General features: G+C 28.6%; 3 protein-coding genes across 3 annotated transcripts; all 3 read left to right on the top strand.

Moving 5' to 3' along the window:
* Positions 1–2,289: 2,289 nt before the first annotated feature.
* LOC119668933 lies at positions 2,290–3,938 on the top strand. The gene is made up of 2 exons (XM_038078623.1): positions 2,290–2,425; positions 2,527–3,938. Exons 1-2 carry the CDS (start codon positions 2,398–2,400, stop codon positions 3,885–3,887), a joined length of 1,389 nt encoding a protein of 462 aa, XP_037934551.1. The 5' UTR covers positions 2,290–2,397; the 3' UTR covers positions 3,888–3,938.
* A 2,846-nt stretch (positions 3,939–6,784) lies between these two features.
* On the top strand, positions 6,785–8,143 carry LOC119666555. Its single transcript, XM_038075837.1, has one exon. The coding sequence runs from the start codon at positions 6,785–6,787 to the stop codon at positions 8,141–8,143; it is 1,359 nt and encodes a 452-aa protein (XP_037931765.1).
* A 5,331-nt stretch (positions 8,144–13,474) lies between these two features.
* LOC119668924 lies at positions 13,475–15,053 on the top strand. Its single transcript, XM_038078611.1, has 2 exons — positions 13,475–13,566; positions 13,621–15,053. The coding sequence occupies exon 2, from the start codon at positions 13,638–13,640 to the stop codon at positions 14,994–14,996; it is 1,359 nt and encodes a 452-aa protein (XP_037934539.1). The 5' UTR covers positions 13,475–13,566; positions 13,621–13,637; the 3' UTR covers positions 14,997–15,053.
* Positions 15,054–17,539: the final 2,486 nt, after the last annotated feature.

Raw genomic sequence — 17,539 nt, 5'->3', positions numbered from 1 at the left:
GTTGACAGTGAACTCCTCCTAAACGGCTGAATCGATTTTGATGAAATTTTTTGTGGGTGTTCAAGTGGATTCAAGGAAGGTTTAAATTCACAATTTGGCCCACTGGATAATGTCTTTTTAATTAATTTTTTATTTTTTGGTATCCATACACATTTATATTAGAAACTTAAAATTTATTCATGCTTACTTTGATTTGTTTAAAAAGTTTAAAATCTTTAAAATGAATCGTAAAACTGCCGTTGCATTAAATGTCTAATATAAATGTATATGGATACCAAAAAACTGTATAATAATTAAAAAACCGTTATCCAGTGGATCAAATTGTGAATCTAAATTATAGTTGAATTCACTTGAACACACACAAAAAAAAAAGAATTATATATATAAATATATAAATAACGTACAAAAAATAATGCCACGTCTTCGTGGACGAGGAGGAAATATTGGTCGACGGAGTCCGAATTCACAATTACTCTAGAACCGTCGGTTAAATAGATCGACAGAAAACAATGAAAATGTAAGAAACCAGGATACAATCACACGTGCTAATGAAAGTCAAGAGCAACGCAACGAACGCCAGGAAAATTAATTGCAAGGGGAAACAACGTTCGCTGGGTCAGCTAGTATACATTTATATTATAAAATTCACAAAATAAAGTGCGCACAAAAACCTAACTTAAATTCAATTAAATAATGTTAGTTGAAATATATATATTCACTATATATATATTTGAGTTGGTTTATATACAAAGTTCTAAGATTAAAATTTTAACACATATATAAAAACATTCTTTATATATAAATTTATATAAATATTTAAAACAATTTTTATAGCCACTACTGTATTTTTTATAAAATATATTTAGGGTGTTGTCTTTTATTTTCAGTCACATATATGAAGATAAAAATTTAATAACAAATAATTATTAATTTCATTTAACTTATTCAAAAATTAATAAGGATTTTCTGAGTTGAATAGAATATCACAGAGTTCTGGATTCCCATAGGAACATAGTCGGTTAATATATCAAATCCAATTCTTCTCTAAATGGTATTACAAATGATTCGTTAATGGCCTCGTAATAGTCGATGTACGTATAACCTTTTTTAATCCAACCCTGATTGTTAACCTGATCTTGTGTTTGTATGACATTGACTGATGGTATACGAGCAACTATCTTGCGAGAGTGGAGTTAGAATATTCCCGAGGTAATGCATGCCTAAGGCGATTACAATTTCGGCACCATAGTATAAATGATAGTGAGTCAGTTTTCACTTGCGACATCAGACTGGAGGTGTATATCTGGTACTATGGGGGTCAGTGCATGCAGCTTCGGCTGTTCTGCCCAATTTAGATTGGACACGAGGTTGTGGTTAAAACTCCAACTTATGTGATGTAGTATGAATAGTAGTATGATTGTATTTATTTACTTTCTCAGCAGAGGTATTGATAGGCTTCGGTCCTTACAAAAGAGAAAGTTGTGCCAAACACATAACTTCAATTGGTACAATTGGAAATTCTTTAGAATTCCAAAAGGGACTTCTATCGGTAGATTATTTTAATATGTGTGTTGAGTCATTAAGGCAGATAATCACATAAATCACTGGTAATGTTATGTATGTGAGCAAGTAAATCAACTTTTTTTGATAAGTTTCATAAACGGTTTTAAATAAACAATTATGTAAAGCTTTTGTTCCTAAAAATCAAAATTTTCCTATTGATTTCACAATTAAAAACTAATGAACATATTTTTTAGTAGTTCTTTATCTTAACATCAATAAAGTTTGGTAATCTTTCCGTATCAGTGGCAATAAACATACATACATAGTCGTAAACGAACTTCCTCTAACTGAAATAATCAAAAAGCTCATTTGTAATTATTTTACTAAACTAAATTGAGTAAAAATTCTCCCGATAATGCGAATGTTCTGGATTTCTCCCAAGCGGAGCATCAATAGTTTAATACAAACTCACTACGAAATCGCAAATTCACATTCGAGTTGATTGTTTTGGGGTGTCTAGAACTATTTATAGCAAAACATTAGTACAATCAATGACAACTGGAAGTGCGTTTTGACGCATTTTATAGATAAACCAAAAATTCCTAACATTGTAGTGGTTAAAATAAAATTATAAGTGGTTCAACATTTTTTAAAAATAATTAACTAAGTGTCGAACTATGTGAAAATTATTACTACTTATCTCAACAAGTGGAGTACTCAATCCATTCACGTTTGCAAAGGTAGACGAAATCGATTTTCTCTGGAGGTGATTCAATCAAAATGTTTCACAAGAAGTACTTGGTTCGCAGTTTTTTACTCATCATAATTTTACTCGTGTTTTTGTTAATATTAATTATATACATCAATGGGGATTTAAGAGAAGAAAATAAATTAATGCAAATTGTTTTGGATAGAAGAGAAGGTATACAGAAATCAAACAAACAAAAAAAAAAACAAAACAAACAAAAGATGAAATAAAGTGATAAAAAATTTGATCAAAATATTTTTTAAATATTCTTTTAGTGCCCGATGATAAGGATATAGTCAATGCGGTTGATAAGGAACTTCCAGCACTGGCACTTAATTTTTTGTACGCAAGTCGATTTAAAAGTTGGAACAAGACATGTGCTCCGTATCCTACATTATTTAATATAAAATTCAGAAATGTGTATTATCAAGATTTTGAAAATAAAAATGTTAGTTTTGCTTTATATGGTGCATATTATGACAATCGAACGGATGTGTCAGGCGCACCATTGATACGCGTGCTAAGTATGGTGAATCAAATAGACGAAAAGTTTCCGAAGAGTTATTGTCAGTTGTGGTATGAAAATAAAACCCAGCCAGTAATAATACCAATAGTTGAATATAAGACCATTTGGTATAAAAAGTGGGGCAATTCAGCTAGAAGTGTTTATCCATATTTACTAAGTTGTATTATACCTGAAGAGAATATGAATGATATACCAATAACTGTGTCTTTGGTGAAAGAAGAGTGTGACAGAGCAACAAATAATTTAAAAATAAGTTATGAATTACCAGAAAAACCAAAAACAAAAAGTGGTTTTGCCGTTTGTGTTAAAGCATTAATGTATCCTTTCGAGGACTTATCAGCACGTATTGTTGAATGGCTGGAACTGTTGCGTTTGCTTGGTGCAGATAAAATTATTATGTATAAATATAAAACACATAAAAATGTTACAAAAGTTTTGGATTACTATCAGAGTACAGGCTTCATAGATGTACGGCCACATACATTTGCAAGAGGCGAACCCAACTTGTCGAATTTACAGAGTTTTTTGATCAAAAGTGATAGACTTAATAAGCGTCTTAACGAATTGGTGACATATAACGATTGTTTCTACAGAAATATGTACAAATACAAATACATAGCACTCATTGATGTAGATGAGGTGATTATGCCACTTGGTAATTGGACCAATTGGTATGATATAATAAAATTCGGGGAACAACTTACAGATGCCGATGCGAAGTGTTCAACTAATGCAGGATATTGTTTTCAGAATGTTTACTTTCCAAAATATGCAGAAGAGCCGCCTTATTATAACGATCTTCCAAGTTACTTTTATATGTTGCAACACGTAAAAAGGGTGGAAAAACATTTGAGAAGAGGGATGGCCACAAAATGTCTACACAACACGGAATATGCATTAAGTTTGCATAACCACTACAGTTTGAGCTGGGTGGGTTGTGGTGCGAAAGATATAAATTCCACTTATGTGCAAATGCAGCATTACCGGGAACCAGACGATAAAGATACGCTGGAACAGCCTGTAATAGATGCAAATATTATGCGATTTAAGGATCAAATATTGGATCGCTCAGTGAAAGTTTTTCGTAAACTGGGTTTTATAAAAAGTTGATAATTAAATCAATAAGAATAGTGGATAAAAGTAGGTACCTATATTTCAAAAACGAAAAAATTTATTTTAATTTATGTTATGCTATTAAATGTATATTATTTAATGTTATATACATTACATTTATGTATTAATTTTATATTAAAATTATATATTTTTAATATTATTTGTGTTAAATATGTTTTTATTGTAGTCTTACAGTATTATTAAATATATTATATCTATAACATATTTTATACCAATATATAACTATAATATTAAAGCAATTAGTGAAATATTATATTTATTGTTATTATTATTAGAGAGAGGAATAGTAGACATAAATGTTGATTTATTAACAGTAGAGCAAAAGCAATAGTTTGGGTTAATAAGTCCAGGTACAGAAAAATTGATTGGCAATGAAAGGTTTCGTCAAAGCAAAGCAGTAAGGCTATGAGCAGATTACTGATCATCTTTTATGAAAAAGATGATCTAACAGTTGGTGTTTTTGTGAAAGAGTCTTTTGGTCAAAAAACTAAGTAAAGAGATTCCATTACTAACAATTATGGAGGAATAAGTATTTGCTAATTTTAAGAAGAAAAAGTATAATTATTGAACAGAACTCAATGCTGTGTGAGATGAATAATAAGAAGACATATGACATTTGATTTTGCTAAAGATATAGCTTCTATTTTGTGGTCCGCTTGGGAACGTTTACACAAATTAAAATAAGAGGTCTTCAACACGATTCGGTTCAGTTTGAATTTTAGCCTTGGAATTTTTGTTGTTTCTCCCCATTTTTTAATGCACTTGGAAGCATAATATTTTAATTCAATTACAATATCTTATTCTGTTTAGAGATAATGATTTTACTTGTGACCAGTTCAGTCTTGTAGATTTAAGCTCTGCTAACAATGACCTTCTCCATATATTACGTGGTCTGCCAGGTTTTCGTTTACCCACTGCATTTCATTCTAATGTGGCTTTTGATATATTAATAGGGTTTTTACGGAGTGTGTACCTAATCCATCTCCAGCGTCTTCTCATTACACAGTATTTAATTTATTTTTTATTACAAAGTTGCCAGAGCGCTTCGTTGCTAATTATATTAAGCCAGAATATTTTACAGATGATTCGTAGATATTTGTTATTAAAAATTTAAATATTTTTTATTTCACTGGCGTTGTTGCGCCAAGCTTCGATACCATTGAGCATGACAGATTTAACATATGATGAATAGATTTTCAGTTTTATTGATCTTGAAATCTGATTCGATAGTCATACTTTTTTTAATCGATCGAAAACATTTCTCGCTTTACTGCTTTAACATCTATATCTTCTGCAGATCCGCGATTGACAGCCATGGTGCAGCCTAGGTTATTGAAAAAGCTAACATTGTCGATTGTGCTGTTATCTAAAGTAAATGGGTGGGAACTTCGTGTATTTATACGAAGGCTTTTATTAACCATTGACGTTAACCTTCTATTAACTATTGACTATTGACTCTTATGTCCTTATAAAGTTAGTTATTCTTTTGTATTATGGCAGAAGTTTTAATAAATATATTATTCCACTTTATTTTTGCTTTAATTTTTGGTTTATTTTATTAGATATTTGCTCTGCTCTTCGTTTACTTTTATGAAAAGGATTTTACTTATAACAACACTTCATAATAAAATCCGAGACATACACCCCTGTCAGGTGTGGAAAGCTCCAAACTACAAAATCAATTGCAAAAAAGTGTACATTCTTATCATTTTAATCTTTAAAAAATTTTAAAGATGAAAGCTTTAATAGTTTTCATTCAGAATATTCTGATGTCGTATTTAATTAAAACATATATATTTATTTAATTTGCGATAAAAATTTTTTTATGATAAGCGATACTAACTTATCATGATATCACATATTATGTTATGTGACAAGTTATTCAATATATTATATTAGTCGTATTTAATCGTATTTCTTAAATAATGTAATTATAAATTGAATAAATATGTTCACATTGAAATATACATATTGTGTTGATGTTTCTAAGAAAACAATGAATGTTAATTGATTTTCTATGGAAAGTTAAGTCTAAACTTTTCTGACTTATTTTTCAAAATCCCATTAAGAAATAAAAACGACATTTTTATAGAAAGAAAAGCTTTCTTATCTTTTAACAACCTGATAAAAAAAAATTAAATTAGTTTATGATCTGTTGTAAAATATTAAGATACTTTGATATTATAAAAGTTCAATTCTACAGACCTTCATTATACTTCAATTCTCACTTATCAAATTCTCACTTTGTAAACCAAATAAAGACACGTTGTTTCAGTTGTAAGTTCAGATAGTTCTGTCTTAATCTACTTACATGTGTAATTCTTCTAGGACTCCAGTACTGTAGTCAGTTTGAGCGAATTTTTTAGCGAAGTCTGCTTCTATATTAAATAAAGTTTTTGGATTAACAAAGATATATCAACAAATATGTTGGTAGCTTGACTCAGCTTGTTTCTGTTTGGTTTTGAAAATATATTGAATTAAATAAAAATAAAAAAATGTTCCAATATTTAGTTTTCAGTTAAATTGCGATTAAGAAAGTGTGTTACTCAAAAATCGGCAACTAATTTTAATTCATTTAATTTGTGTTATTTAAAAAATATTATAACTACAATTACTAATTATTAATAGTATAATTAAAGTTAGAACAAAATGTTTAAAAAACGCGGATTCAAAATTTTGGCATTTATCACTTTCATTAATTTTATCGCAGTTATATTACTGAATTTTGGTTATATCAGTTTTTCTACAAAAATTCATAAATTCATATATCCGCAAGAACTGAAATTGGATACATCAGTGCGAGGTAATGAAAATTAATTGCTTTAAAATGTTTAATATCTAATAAATTATATTTAGAACCCACCTTCGAAGAAATGGTGAAAGCGGTAAATGAAGAATTACCTAATCTGCCACTAGAGCTTCATGTGAAAAATCGCTACAGAGGTTTTCGTTTAAATACCACATGTGCTCCATATCCGGAAGTACTTGAAATACAGTTCCATAATAATTTTTATCAACACTACAGTAATAAGAATATAACATTTGAATTGTTTGCTGCATACTATGATAATCGCACCGATATTCCAAAACATCCCGTAGTACGCATTTTTGCGATGATAAACCAAATTGAAGAGAAATTCAATACGAATTACTGTCAATTCTGGTTCGAATCACAAAAGGAACCTGTGATTGTGCCAATAACTGAATATTTAGTTGTATGGATTAAGGGTTGGGGAAATAAATTTAATCACTTGTATCCACATATGTTAACCTGTATACTGCCTAAAGAGAAAGCTTCCGAAGCACCACGAAGTATATCCATTGTAAATAAAGAGTGTGATAAAGCTACAAATCATTTAAAAGTCATCTATGAACCACCATTAGGCAAAAGAAAGAAAGGTGGTTTCGCGGTTTGTGTTAAGGGTTTCATGTTTCCATTTGCAGATATATCCGCACGCTTAGTGGAGTGGATGGAAATGATGCGAATACTAGGTGCCCAAGAAGTTATTGCTTACTCACTTGCTGTACATCCAAATGCGACAAAAGTGATTGATTATTATAAGAAAAAGGGTTTTCTTAGGGTATATCCATATTCTTATGCACGCGGTGAGCCGGTCTTTGCTAATTTCCAGCGTTACATTATGAAGGAGGATTATCTAAATATGATATTAAACGAAATGTTTCCATACAACGATTGTTTTTATCGGAACATATATAAATATGATTATGTGGCGGGTATTGATATTGATGAAGTGATTATGCCACTTGGTAATTGGACATCTTGGTATGATATTGTTGAATATGGTGAGAAATTTAAAAGTCCTAATTGTAAAACATTTGCTGGTATCTGTTTTCGAAACACCTATTATCCGAAATATGAAGGTCAACCGCCTTATTCCACCGATATTCCGAACTACTTTTATATGTTGCAACATGTAAAGAGAATTGAAAAACATATGCCAAGTGGCTTTGCAACAAAATGTTTACATAATACAAAATACGCGTTAACACTACATAATCATTACAGTTTGAATTATTTGGGTTGTCGAGATCTTGATATGAATACTACTGATGCACAGCTTCAACATTACCGAGAGCCAGATGATAAGAATACTTTGAATTTAACTATTATGGATCCGAATATTTGGAGATTTAAGGACAATCTAATAAAACGTACAATGAGAGTTTTTGAAGATTTAGATTTCTTTAAAGATACGAAAATCGAAAATTAAAATTGTCATTTCATTGTAGACAAGAACTGAAATAGCTTTAGTTTATGAATGTGTGATATAATGGCTGTAATATAATATTTATTTCAAGTGATACTTATAAAAACTAAAACATTTTATATTTATTTATTATATATCTATTGAAGTATTTTGTGTGAATTTGTAAACCACTTTTAATATAGCGATGACTTTATAGGAAGTAAATAGTACTTCAATCAAAAAAACAAAATCAAGTTGATTAATTACATATGTGAATTAGTTAAAACATACAATATTTGATTGACATTTTGACTGGATTCTCTTATAACTGCATATATTTGCGAGACTCGGATATACCATAATCAAAATGCTGATTTCTTATATGGGTTAGATAATGTCGTGTGTAGAAATTACACATATATTTCTATTATTTATCAAGTAATAATATTTTGTATAATAACATCTGAACGACATTTCAGCTGCTTTAGTTTCTATAGTAGTATCTTAGCAATGTTTGGAAAATGCTTACCTACTGAAAGTTATCTCGCACTACCTTCTGACGTGTTTTAAATCAAATGAGGTACTACAGGTCTTTGTCCTTTACTTCAATTAAGCCAATTCCAAATTAGAACTGAACTATATAGTTTTAAATTAATTCAATATAAGATTAGTTTATCACCTACCCCACCGTCATTAAAAATTTTCTGCTTATGCTTCCTGACAGAAATAAATTTTGATTTTGAAATATAAATCCTATAGACCTTGTCAATTTCTTCTTTTTTACTGGCAGTTATTAGTTATTAGTTGAGAGGTCAATATTTACTCTTATATCAATTAAATATGAACATTTACCAATAGAATTTGTCTGGGTACGAGTTCAAACCTTCGTACTTGCTGTTTAAAGAATAATAAAAATAATTACGAATAATTAAATATAAGACATGATTCCAAAAGACCACTGATGATGGGTACATGGCAATACTCGAAGCAACTATTACCTTAGCAAAAACTTCAATTAATTAAAATAATAAAATTTTGTTGTTGCAATTCACTACCACTCGAAAAATCTGTCAATAAAATATAAACTTCGTGCGCATGTACTATATAGGTATGTACATAATGTAATGTTAATAATGTAAATATGATTGAAATATAGAACAATCTTATCAATTGTTAGAGCATATTCTTGATTTCTTAGATATTCTCACTTGATTAACAAGTTATGATTATATAGGCGTAGAGCGAAGTGGAAAATATTGCTTAAAAAGCCGGCTCTGCTGAAATCTGTAAATAAATCCGCATGCCCGTTTGTGCAAAATTTATTAAAATTTTATGTAAGACTACCACTAAGTTATTTATTCAATAATAATTGTATATATATTATATATATATATATTGGCTACTTGTAGAAAAACACGATTAGTCGATCCTAATTTGGCAGGCACGAGTGTTAAGTCGGGCAGTTGTTGTCAAAGGGACTATAAACTACATTAAATTTCGAATATTTTCTAAGATCACTGATGATGAGTACTTCGCAATATAAGAAAATTAAAATGTTTGTTGTTGTTTCTGCATTACTATTCAATTCCTTCTATTTATAAGTTGTTATAAGTTTATCATTTCAACATCAATTTTTGGGATAGACGTTTATGAGTACGGAAGGAATTGTTTTATATCTTCGACTAAGAACTTAGGGGCTTTTTTCTGGAAACACCCTGTATAAATTATTTACATGCAATTGTGAAACTGTAATAAAGTACTAGTCAAACCTTTTTGATTATAAATTAAATGCTCAGATTAGAAAAAGATATTTTAAGATTGTATATAATTAAGTAACTGTTCCATTTATATATATATATTATACGCTGTTTTATCTTAATGTGTATAAAAACAGAAGCAAGATGATTATATATGGTGGCATAAAAATATAAAGAGTATGTCATTGAGTTAAGGAAATTTGTAGTATCAAGTGTTGAATTGATGTCAAATAGCACGGGTTTTATTTGTTAATCAAATAATTTTTTTTCTGGAAATACTTGTAGTGAGCTAAGTGTGAGATTCTGTAATACATATCTGACATTATAAGCCGAAGAAAAGATGAAATACTTATCTTTTATTATCACTTTTTCATTCTATTGTTAGTTTAGTTAGTTTATGTTTTTTGTAGACTAAAGAGTGCTTGAAGTGGAGAGCTCTTCTACTTTTCAAGATTTACAAATAGTTATTAGAAATAGTAAAAGTTATTTATATTATATTTTATTTACAATAATTATATGGATATATAATATTTGTTATGGCGGTTTTTTATAAAAACTTAGTCTTATATAAAATTAGAACATAAGATAAGAAAAATAAGGTAGAAGTAGACTAATAGTCTTCGAGATAATGGAAAAATTTGATTATGGCAGTACAAACCAGAAGAAAGTAAATTGATTTAGAAATAACATATTTATTTTTTGAGTTAATAATATGTTAGAGTAATTTGGTTACATATAGTCGTGATATTTTGATTTCTAATACAGATAAGCAGCATTCTTAATTTATAAGATTTAAGCATAAAAGGTAATTTTATAGTGTGTAATGCTATGGAAACTGGTTGATAATTTTGGGTTGTTCAAGATCTGGTTTACGTTTCTGGTGTAACATTTTTGAAATCTCCTTTATCTCTCCTAAATAAAAAGAAAAATATGTTTGACTTACTACCAGAACAGTTTGTAATATGGTAACTTCAGCTAACGCCATTGATAATTCATATTATTTTACTTATCTTTTATGAGGAAAGATACATTACGCTAGTGTGTAGAGTTGATTGCTGGGAAAAAACCTACTAACAGAGTTAATTTTACAAAAACATAGTCGGCAATGTGCAAAAATTGCAAAAAAAAAAATTGGAGAAATTAACAATTATTATACGTCTCAGATAAATATAGAAGTTGCTTAAATTAATTTTCTAAAATTAGTCAACATCGTAATGATAACCAAAGAAAGAAACATACTTAACGTATTCTCCATTCATAAATTCATACAATTTAGATTGCTTTGTTTACTCTGTTGTCAATGAGTTAAAGAAGACACTAGATAAAATGATCTTTATACAAAATTATATATTTAGTTAATACTACAATTCAGTAGCATTTGTGCTAAAAGATAATAGCACAAATGCTAAGAATTTCCAACTCATATAGAACGTGATGTTGCTTAAAATGAGAAAAAATAAAATGTTTTAGTGGTAAAAAATATTTACAATAACATGTAGCTCTTAAAAGTAATCCAGAAACCTATTAATCTATAATGGCAGAATTTTACGAGATTTGTTAATTATTGCAATAAACTTAATTGTCTTAAATTCAATATCTCAATTTCTAACCTGTACTGTATAGATATTTCTTTTGTGAATTGTCCGAATATGGAAACACTATTGGTGGCATAGTGGAATATTGACAACGACCGATAAGTTATCTTTCAACAGTATTTGTAGATTATTTCATCTTGTAAAAGCAGATAAACGATTTAACAGAAGGAGTATGCTTTCCCCATTCTTTTGGTGTTTTCACATTTGGACTGTGTTTTTATCATTATTACTTGTGTCAGTACAGGGACAGAAGTTGTACTTCTTCTATATGAACGCAATCAATTAAAAGTGACTCTCATAACTCCATCTCAATCTATTTATATACTCGTATAAAGAAAGTTTAATAGTAAGTTTAAATTACTGATTATTTTAATAAACGCGAAAATAAGGTTTTGTTAAATAAACAACAAAAAATCTGTCACTACAAGAGTGGATTATTAAATAAAACAACTGTAGTTTACTCAAATGTTTCAAATTGTTTCAGGGATGGTATATTATAGATATAGATATAGGTACTTATATATATATATTTATATATATATATTTTAAAGTTTATTTCCTATTAGTTAAAAGTAAATGCAAAACTTCAAGTTAAGACTATATTTTAACTTGCAGAGATGTCACAGAATGAAGAGGTTTATACGAAGTGTATTTAACGTTTTACTATAAAGCAGGTTATTAAAAAATAAGAATAAAAAGTGCTCATTAAACAGAAATATATATAAATACATATTATTTTTATACAAATTTAAAGGTGGTTTGAAACTTATTCTTATAAATTATATTTTAAAAGTTTGAACTAACCTATTTGCTATTGAACCTATTGAGTCGTATTATCTTTAATCATTGGACTACTTCCAATGATTTTTAAATATCGGATTAGGTTTTTTATACTTTTCAAGAATTTTTATGCTTTAATTTAATATATGTATTTTGTAATTTTTTTGTGCAGTTTGCAGACTTCAACTTTTTTGTGGCAATATCAAAGGTATAAATTAAAAATATAGTTTTGTTTAGGAAAACGCAAAGAGTCTACAGTTTTGTCAATAAATTAGCAATTAATTTAATTTGCTAAAATTTAAACCGATAAATTGAAAAACGTGTACACTTTTTCAAGAAACTAGTGTTAAATTTTTGTAATGAAATGATTAGTGCAAATACTTAAGTGAAGTACATCTGCACCCGCCTTATGAAAATAAGTATCTTGCCTTATAATATATGCCTATAAAAGCTTTTACCAATCTCGGAAACCTCGTCCAAGAATGCGAGCTAGGCGTTTAGAAGTGTTATGTTTTGCACGCATTATAGTCGCTGTGAATAGTACTAATATGCAATTTAGTACTATTTTTTTTGAGTTTATTTATAATGGAATTGAAAGTAGACCAAAAGAAACTAAACTAATTGTTCACCTGATGTATTAAAATATTTTGAAATTATTAAACCATTTAGTAATTCGATTTCAATATCATCGGGTATTCAATTTAAATATTGCAAGAAATATAATTTACACAGATGTTTCAAGTACTTCAAATCTTACTTCTCTACAGACCTTTGTTTAACTAAGTAAATACTCGTTGTCTTAAGTGTCAGTTCAGATAATTCTGTCTTAATCAACATAAATGTGTAACTCTTCCAGAATTCAATCAAGTACTGTAGTCAGTTTGAGCGAATTTTTTGGCGTAGTCTGCATTTTATGTTAAATAAAGATTTTTGATAAACAAAGATATATCAACAAAATATTTTGGTAACTTGACTTAGATTGTTTTTGTTTGGTTTTCAAAAAATGTTGAATTAAGTAAAGGTAAGAAAATGTTCTAATGTTTAGTTATCAGCTAAATTGCGATTAAGAAAGTGTGTTACTAAAAAATCCGAAAAAAGTTTTAATTCATTTATCATTTAATTTTTTTATATAATAATTATTGTAATTAATTTAAGAACAAAATGCTTAAAAAACACGGATTTAAGATTTTGGCATTTATCACTTTCATTAATTTTGTTGCAATTATATTACTGAATTTCGGTTTTATCAATTTTTCTACAAAAATTCACAAATTCATATATCCGCAAGAACTGAAATTGGATACATCAGTGCGAGGTAATGAAAATTAAGTGCTTTAAAATGTTTAATATCTAATAAATTATTGTTTAGAACCCACCTTTGAAGAAATGGTGAAAGCGGTAAATGAAGAATTACCTAATCTGCCACTGGAGCTTCATGTGAAAAATCGCTACAGAGGTTTTCGTTTAAATACCACATGTGCTCCATATCCGGAAGTACTTGAAATACAGTTCCATAATAATTTTTATCAACACTACAGTAATAAGAATATAACATTTGAATTATTTGCCGCATACTATGATAATCGCACCGATATTCCAAAACATCCCGTAGTACGCATTTTTGCGATGATAAACCAAATTGAAGAGAAATTCAATACGAATTACTGTCAATTCTGGTTCGAATCACAAAAGGAACCTGTGATTGTGCCAATAACTGAATATTTAGTTGTATGGATTAAGGGTTGGGGAAATAAATTTAATCACTTGTATCCACATATGTTAACCTGTATACTGCCTAAAGAGAAAGCTTCCGAAGCACCACGAAGTATATCCATTGTAAATAAAGAGTGTGATAAAGCTACAAATCATTTAAAAGTCATCTATGAACCACCATTAGGCAAAAGAAAGAAAGGTGGTTTCGCGGTTTGTGTTAAGGGTTTCATGTTTCCATTTGCAGATATATCCGCACGCTTAGTGGAGTGGATGGAAATGATGCGAATACTAGGTGCCCAAGAAGTTATTGCTTACTCACTTGCTGTACATCCAAATGCGACAAAAGTGATTGATTATTATAAGAAAAAGGGTTTTCTTAGGGTATATCCATATTCTTATGCACGCGGTGAGCCGGTCTTTGCTAATTTCCAGCGTTACATTATGAAGGAGGATTATCTAAATATGATATTAAACGAAATGTTTCCATACAACGATTGTTTTTATCGGAACATATATAAATATGATTATGTGGCGGGTATTGATATTGATGAAGTGATTATGCCACTTGGTAATTGGACATCTTGGTATGATATTGTTGAATATGGTGAGAAATTTAAAAGTCCTAATTGTAAAACATTTGCTGGTATCTGTTTTCGAAACACTTATTACCCGAAGTATGAAGGTCAACCGCCTTATTCCACCGATATTCCGAACTACTTTTATATGTTGCAACATGTAAAGAGAATTGAGAAACACATGCATATTGGCTTTGCAACAAAATGTTTACATAATACAAAATACGCGTTAACACTACATAATCATTACAGTTTGGGTTGGTTGGGTTGCCGAAACCTAGATATGAATGCTACCGATGCACAGCTCCAACATTACCGAGAGCCAGATGATAAGAATACTTTGAATTTAACTATTATGGATCCGAATATTTGGAGATTTAAGGACAATCTAATAAAACGTACAATGAGAGTTTTTGAAGATTTAGATTTCTTTAAAGATACGAACACCGAAAATTAAAATTGTCATTTCATTGTAGACAAGAACTGAAATAGCTTTAGTTTATGAATGTGTCATACTCTGACTCTAATATAAAATTTATTTAAAGTGATAATAATAAAAAACTAAAACATATATTTATTCTTTATATATTTATTGAAGTATATCGACTGAGTTGATAAATAACTTGTATATAGTATTAAATTTATAGGAAGTATATGGTACTTCAATCAAAAAAATCAAATCAATGTAATTATCTATTCTACCCCTCGAAATTAAAAAAACGTCTACATTTAAAGTGTTAGCTCTTTATTTATTTGATTATGAACTCCTTGATGATTTGAAGTCACGTATAGAAAAATATTATTAATGAAGAGAATTTTGGGACTTTTTAAACCAAATTTATCTGTGTCATACAATTGAAATATATATCCTATTTGTTTTCTTTTCTTCTTAACTTTTGATATTTATTGCCTATTATTGCATGATTCGGACATAACCAAATATACCAGTCGCGATTCCTTATATAGGCTAATTAATGTCGTCTATAAAGATTTCATATCCACTCGTTTTTTTAACCAGGGACGGTTATTTATATGTTCTAGTTAAAGTCCTGTTTAAATATTTTACTTGTGTTTGTTTTATTTATTATTTTATAAATTTATAATACCATCTATACGATTTTTTATCTGCTTTTGTTTCTACATATTGAAATATTTTTGTAGTATTGGAAGTAAGCTTATCTACTAAAAGTTTTATTAGCAAGACAATTTGTATAAATTTTTTGTGAAAAAAAATACTTAGTATCCCTTAGACTGACTCACTATCTTTACTGCCTTGCTTCAAATTATATGAGGACCTCATTAAAGCCTAATTAAATCTGTACCTAAACTATAAAGTCTGAAATTGATTGAATCTAAAATTAGTTTTACATTTTCCTCACTCTCATTATAATCTACAATTTTCTCCATTGTTTTAATTTTCTGCTTATGCTTCCTGTCGGGAATGAATTTTGATTACTAAATATAAATCCTATAGACCTTTTCAATTTCGCTTTCTTCGTTGGCATATGCTTCCAGTTATTAGTTTCAATCTCAATATTCATTTTTAACAGCTTAAGAGCTGGTTTTATAGGTGATCAAAGTGTCACATAGAGGCTTTTGATGCTTTCCATCAACTGAAAAACGATTATCTACTCGTTTCTAAAAGAGTCTATTAATTTTAATATACTTAATTTTATTTCTCAATTTCCATTAAGATGGCTTTATACGTCAAAACTTATATGGAATTTATTTATTTTATATATATAACTACATACGTAAATTAACTTTTATTATATATCAATTAATTATGTATAGATAAATGTAGAGCTTTATATAAAAATGTTAATATATATATAATTTGAATATAACTTAAATATTTACTTAATTGTTAGAGTGCAATTGTCGCAATCACATCTATTTGATAAACATGCTATATTGGCGTGTACCGATAAGTGGTTAAGGTAGCTCAAAATAGCCGACTCTACAAAAATCCGTATCTATATCTGCGTGCCCGTAAGATTAGAATCGCTCCACTGTGAAAAATATAAAATTTTCGCATTCAATATCGTTTTTCTTATTTTTTCACATTATGTATTTGTTAAAATTTAGTACTTGGTTACCTGCTGTGCAATCATGATTTTATTATTTTTTTTTCTTTGCAAAACAACTGTTTATATATTTGTTCTATATTTTAAACAAATCAAATAAAAAAATGTATAAATTATTTTTTGGGTTATAACATACATACTAATCATATCTAGTCTATGGCAACTTGTTGAAAATATGCAACGTGCTAGCAGGAGCAGATATACTTATAAATGAGATCTCAGATAGTAACTTCAAGTAAAATTATCGCGATATGACTGTGATTTATTTTAAAATTCGCAAATAGAAATTGTTTAAGTACTTATAAAGTATTATTTATAAAGTAATAATTGCTATGTTATTATAAGCGAACCTATAAAATCCATTTATATTTTGAAGAATATTTTTTCTTCTACGTATCATTAAACGTTGACGCACTTTATGTGAAATCACCACAAACTTATTTCATTGTCAAGAAACAGGAATTTATATATAAAACTGTTTAAACTTTATATATGAGCAGATGTTTATAATAACTTTTTTAATTATTAGTTATTATATTAGTATGATGAAAATACTGACAGGTCTAAATAAGTTTAAATCTATTGACTTATTACAAAACTCATTAGTTATTGCAATAATAAATGGTTTTTAATAGATCACATCTTTCAATCAATTTTATACATACTGACTCTATAAAGTGTAGAGTCAAATAACTTCCCTTCTTGTCAGCTTGTTTAAGCAATTGTCAGCAACTGCCAGGAAGCAAGTCTAAAATCTTCTAGCTTTCGTTGAATTGAATGAGGACTCGAATCTTAAACCAAAAAAAATTTTTAGTGGTATTTATATATCATAGAATATCTTAGCAGATTTTCTTTGATTCATACCTATATTATTGAACTAAATAACATTACAAGATTTCTCAAAAAGATTAAC

This window comes from Teleopsis dalmanni, chromosome 1, assembly GCF_002237135.1.
Source record: "Teleopsis dalmanni isolate 2A chromosome 1, ASM223713v2, whole genome shotgun sequence".
NCBI lineage: Eukaryota > Metazoa > Arthropoda > Insecta > Diptera > Diopsidae > Teleopsis > Teleopsis dalmanni.
This window is presented reverse-complemented; position numbering and strand designations above follow the sequence as displayed.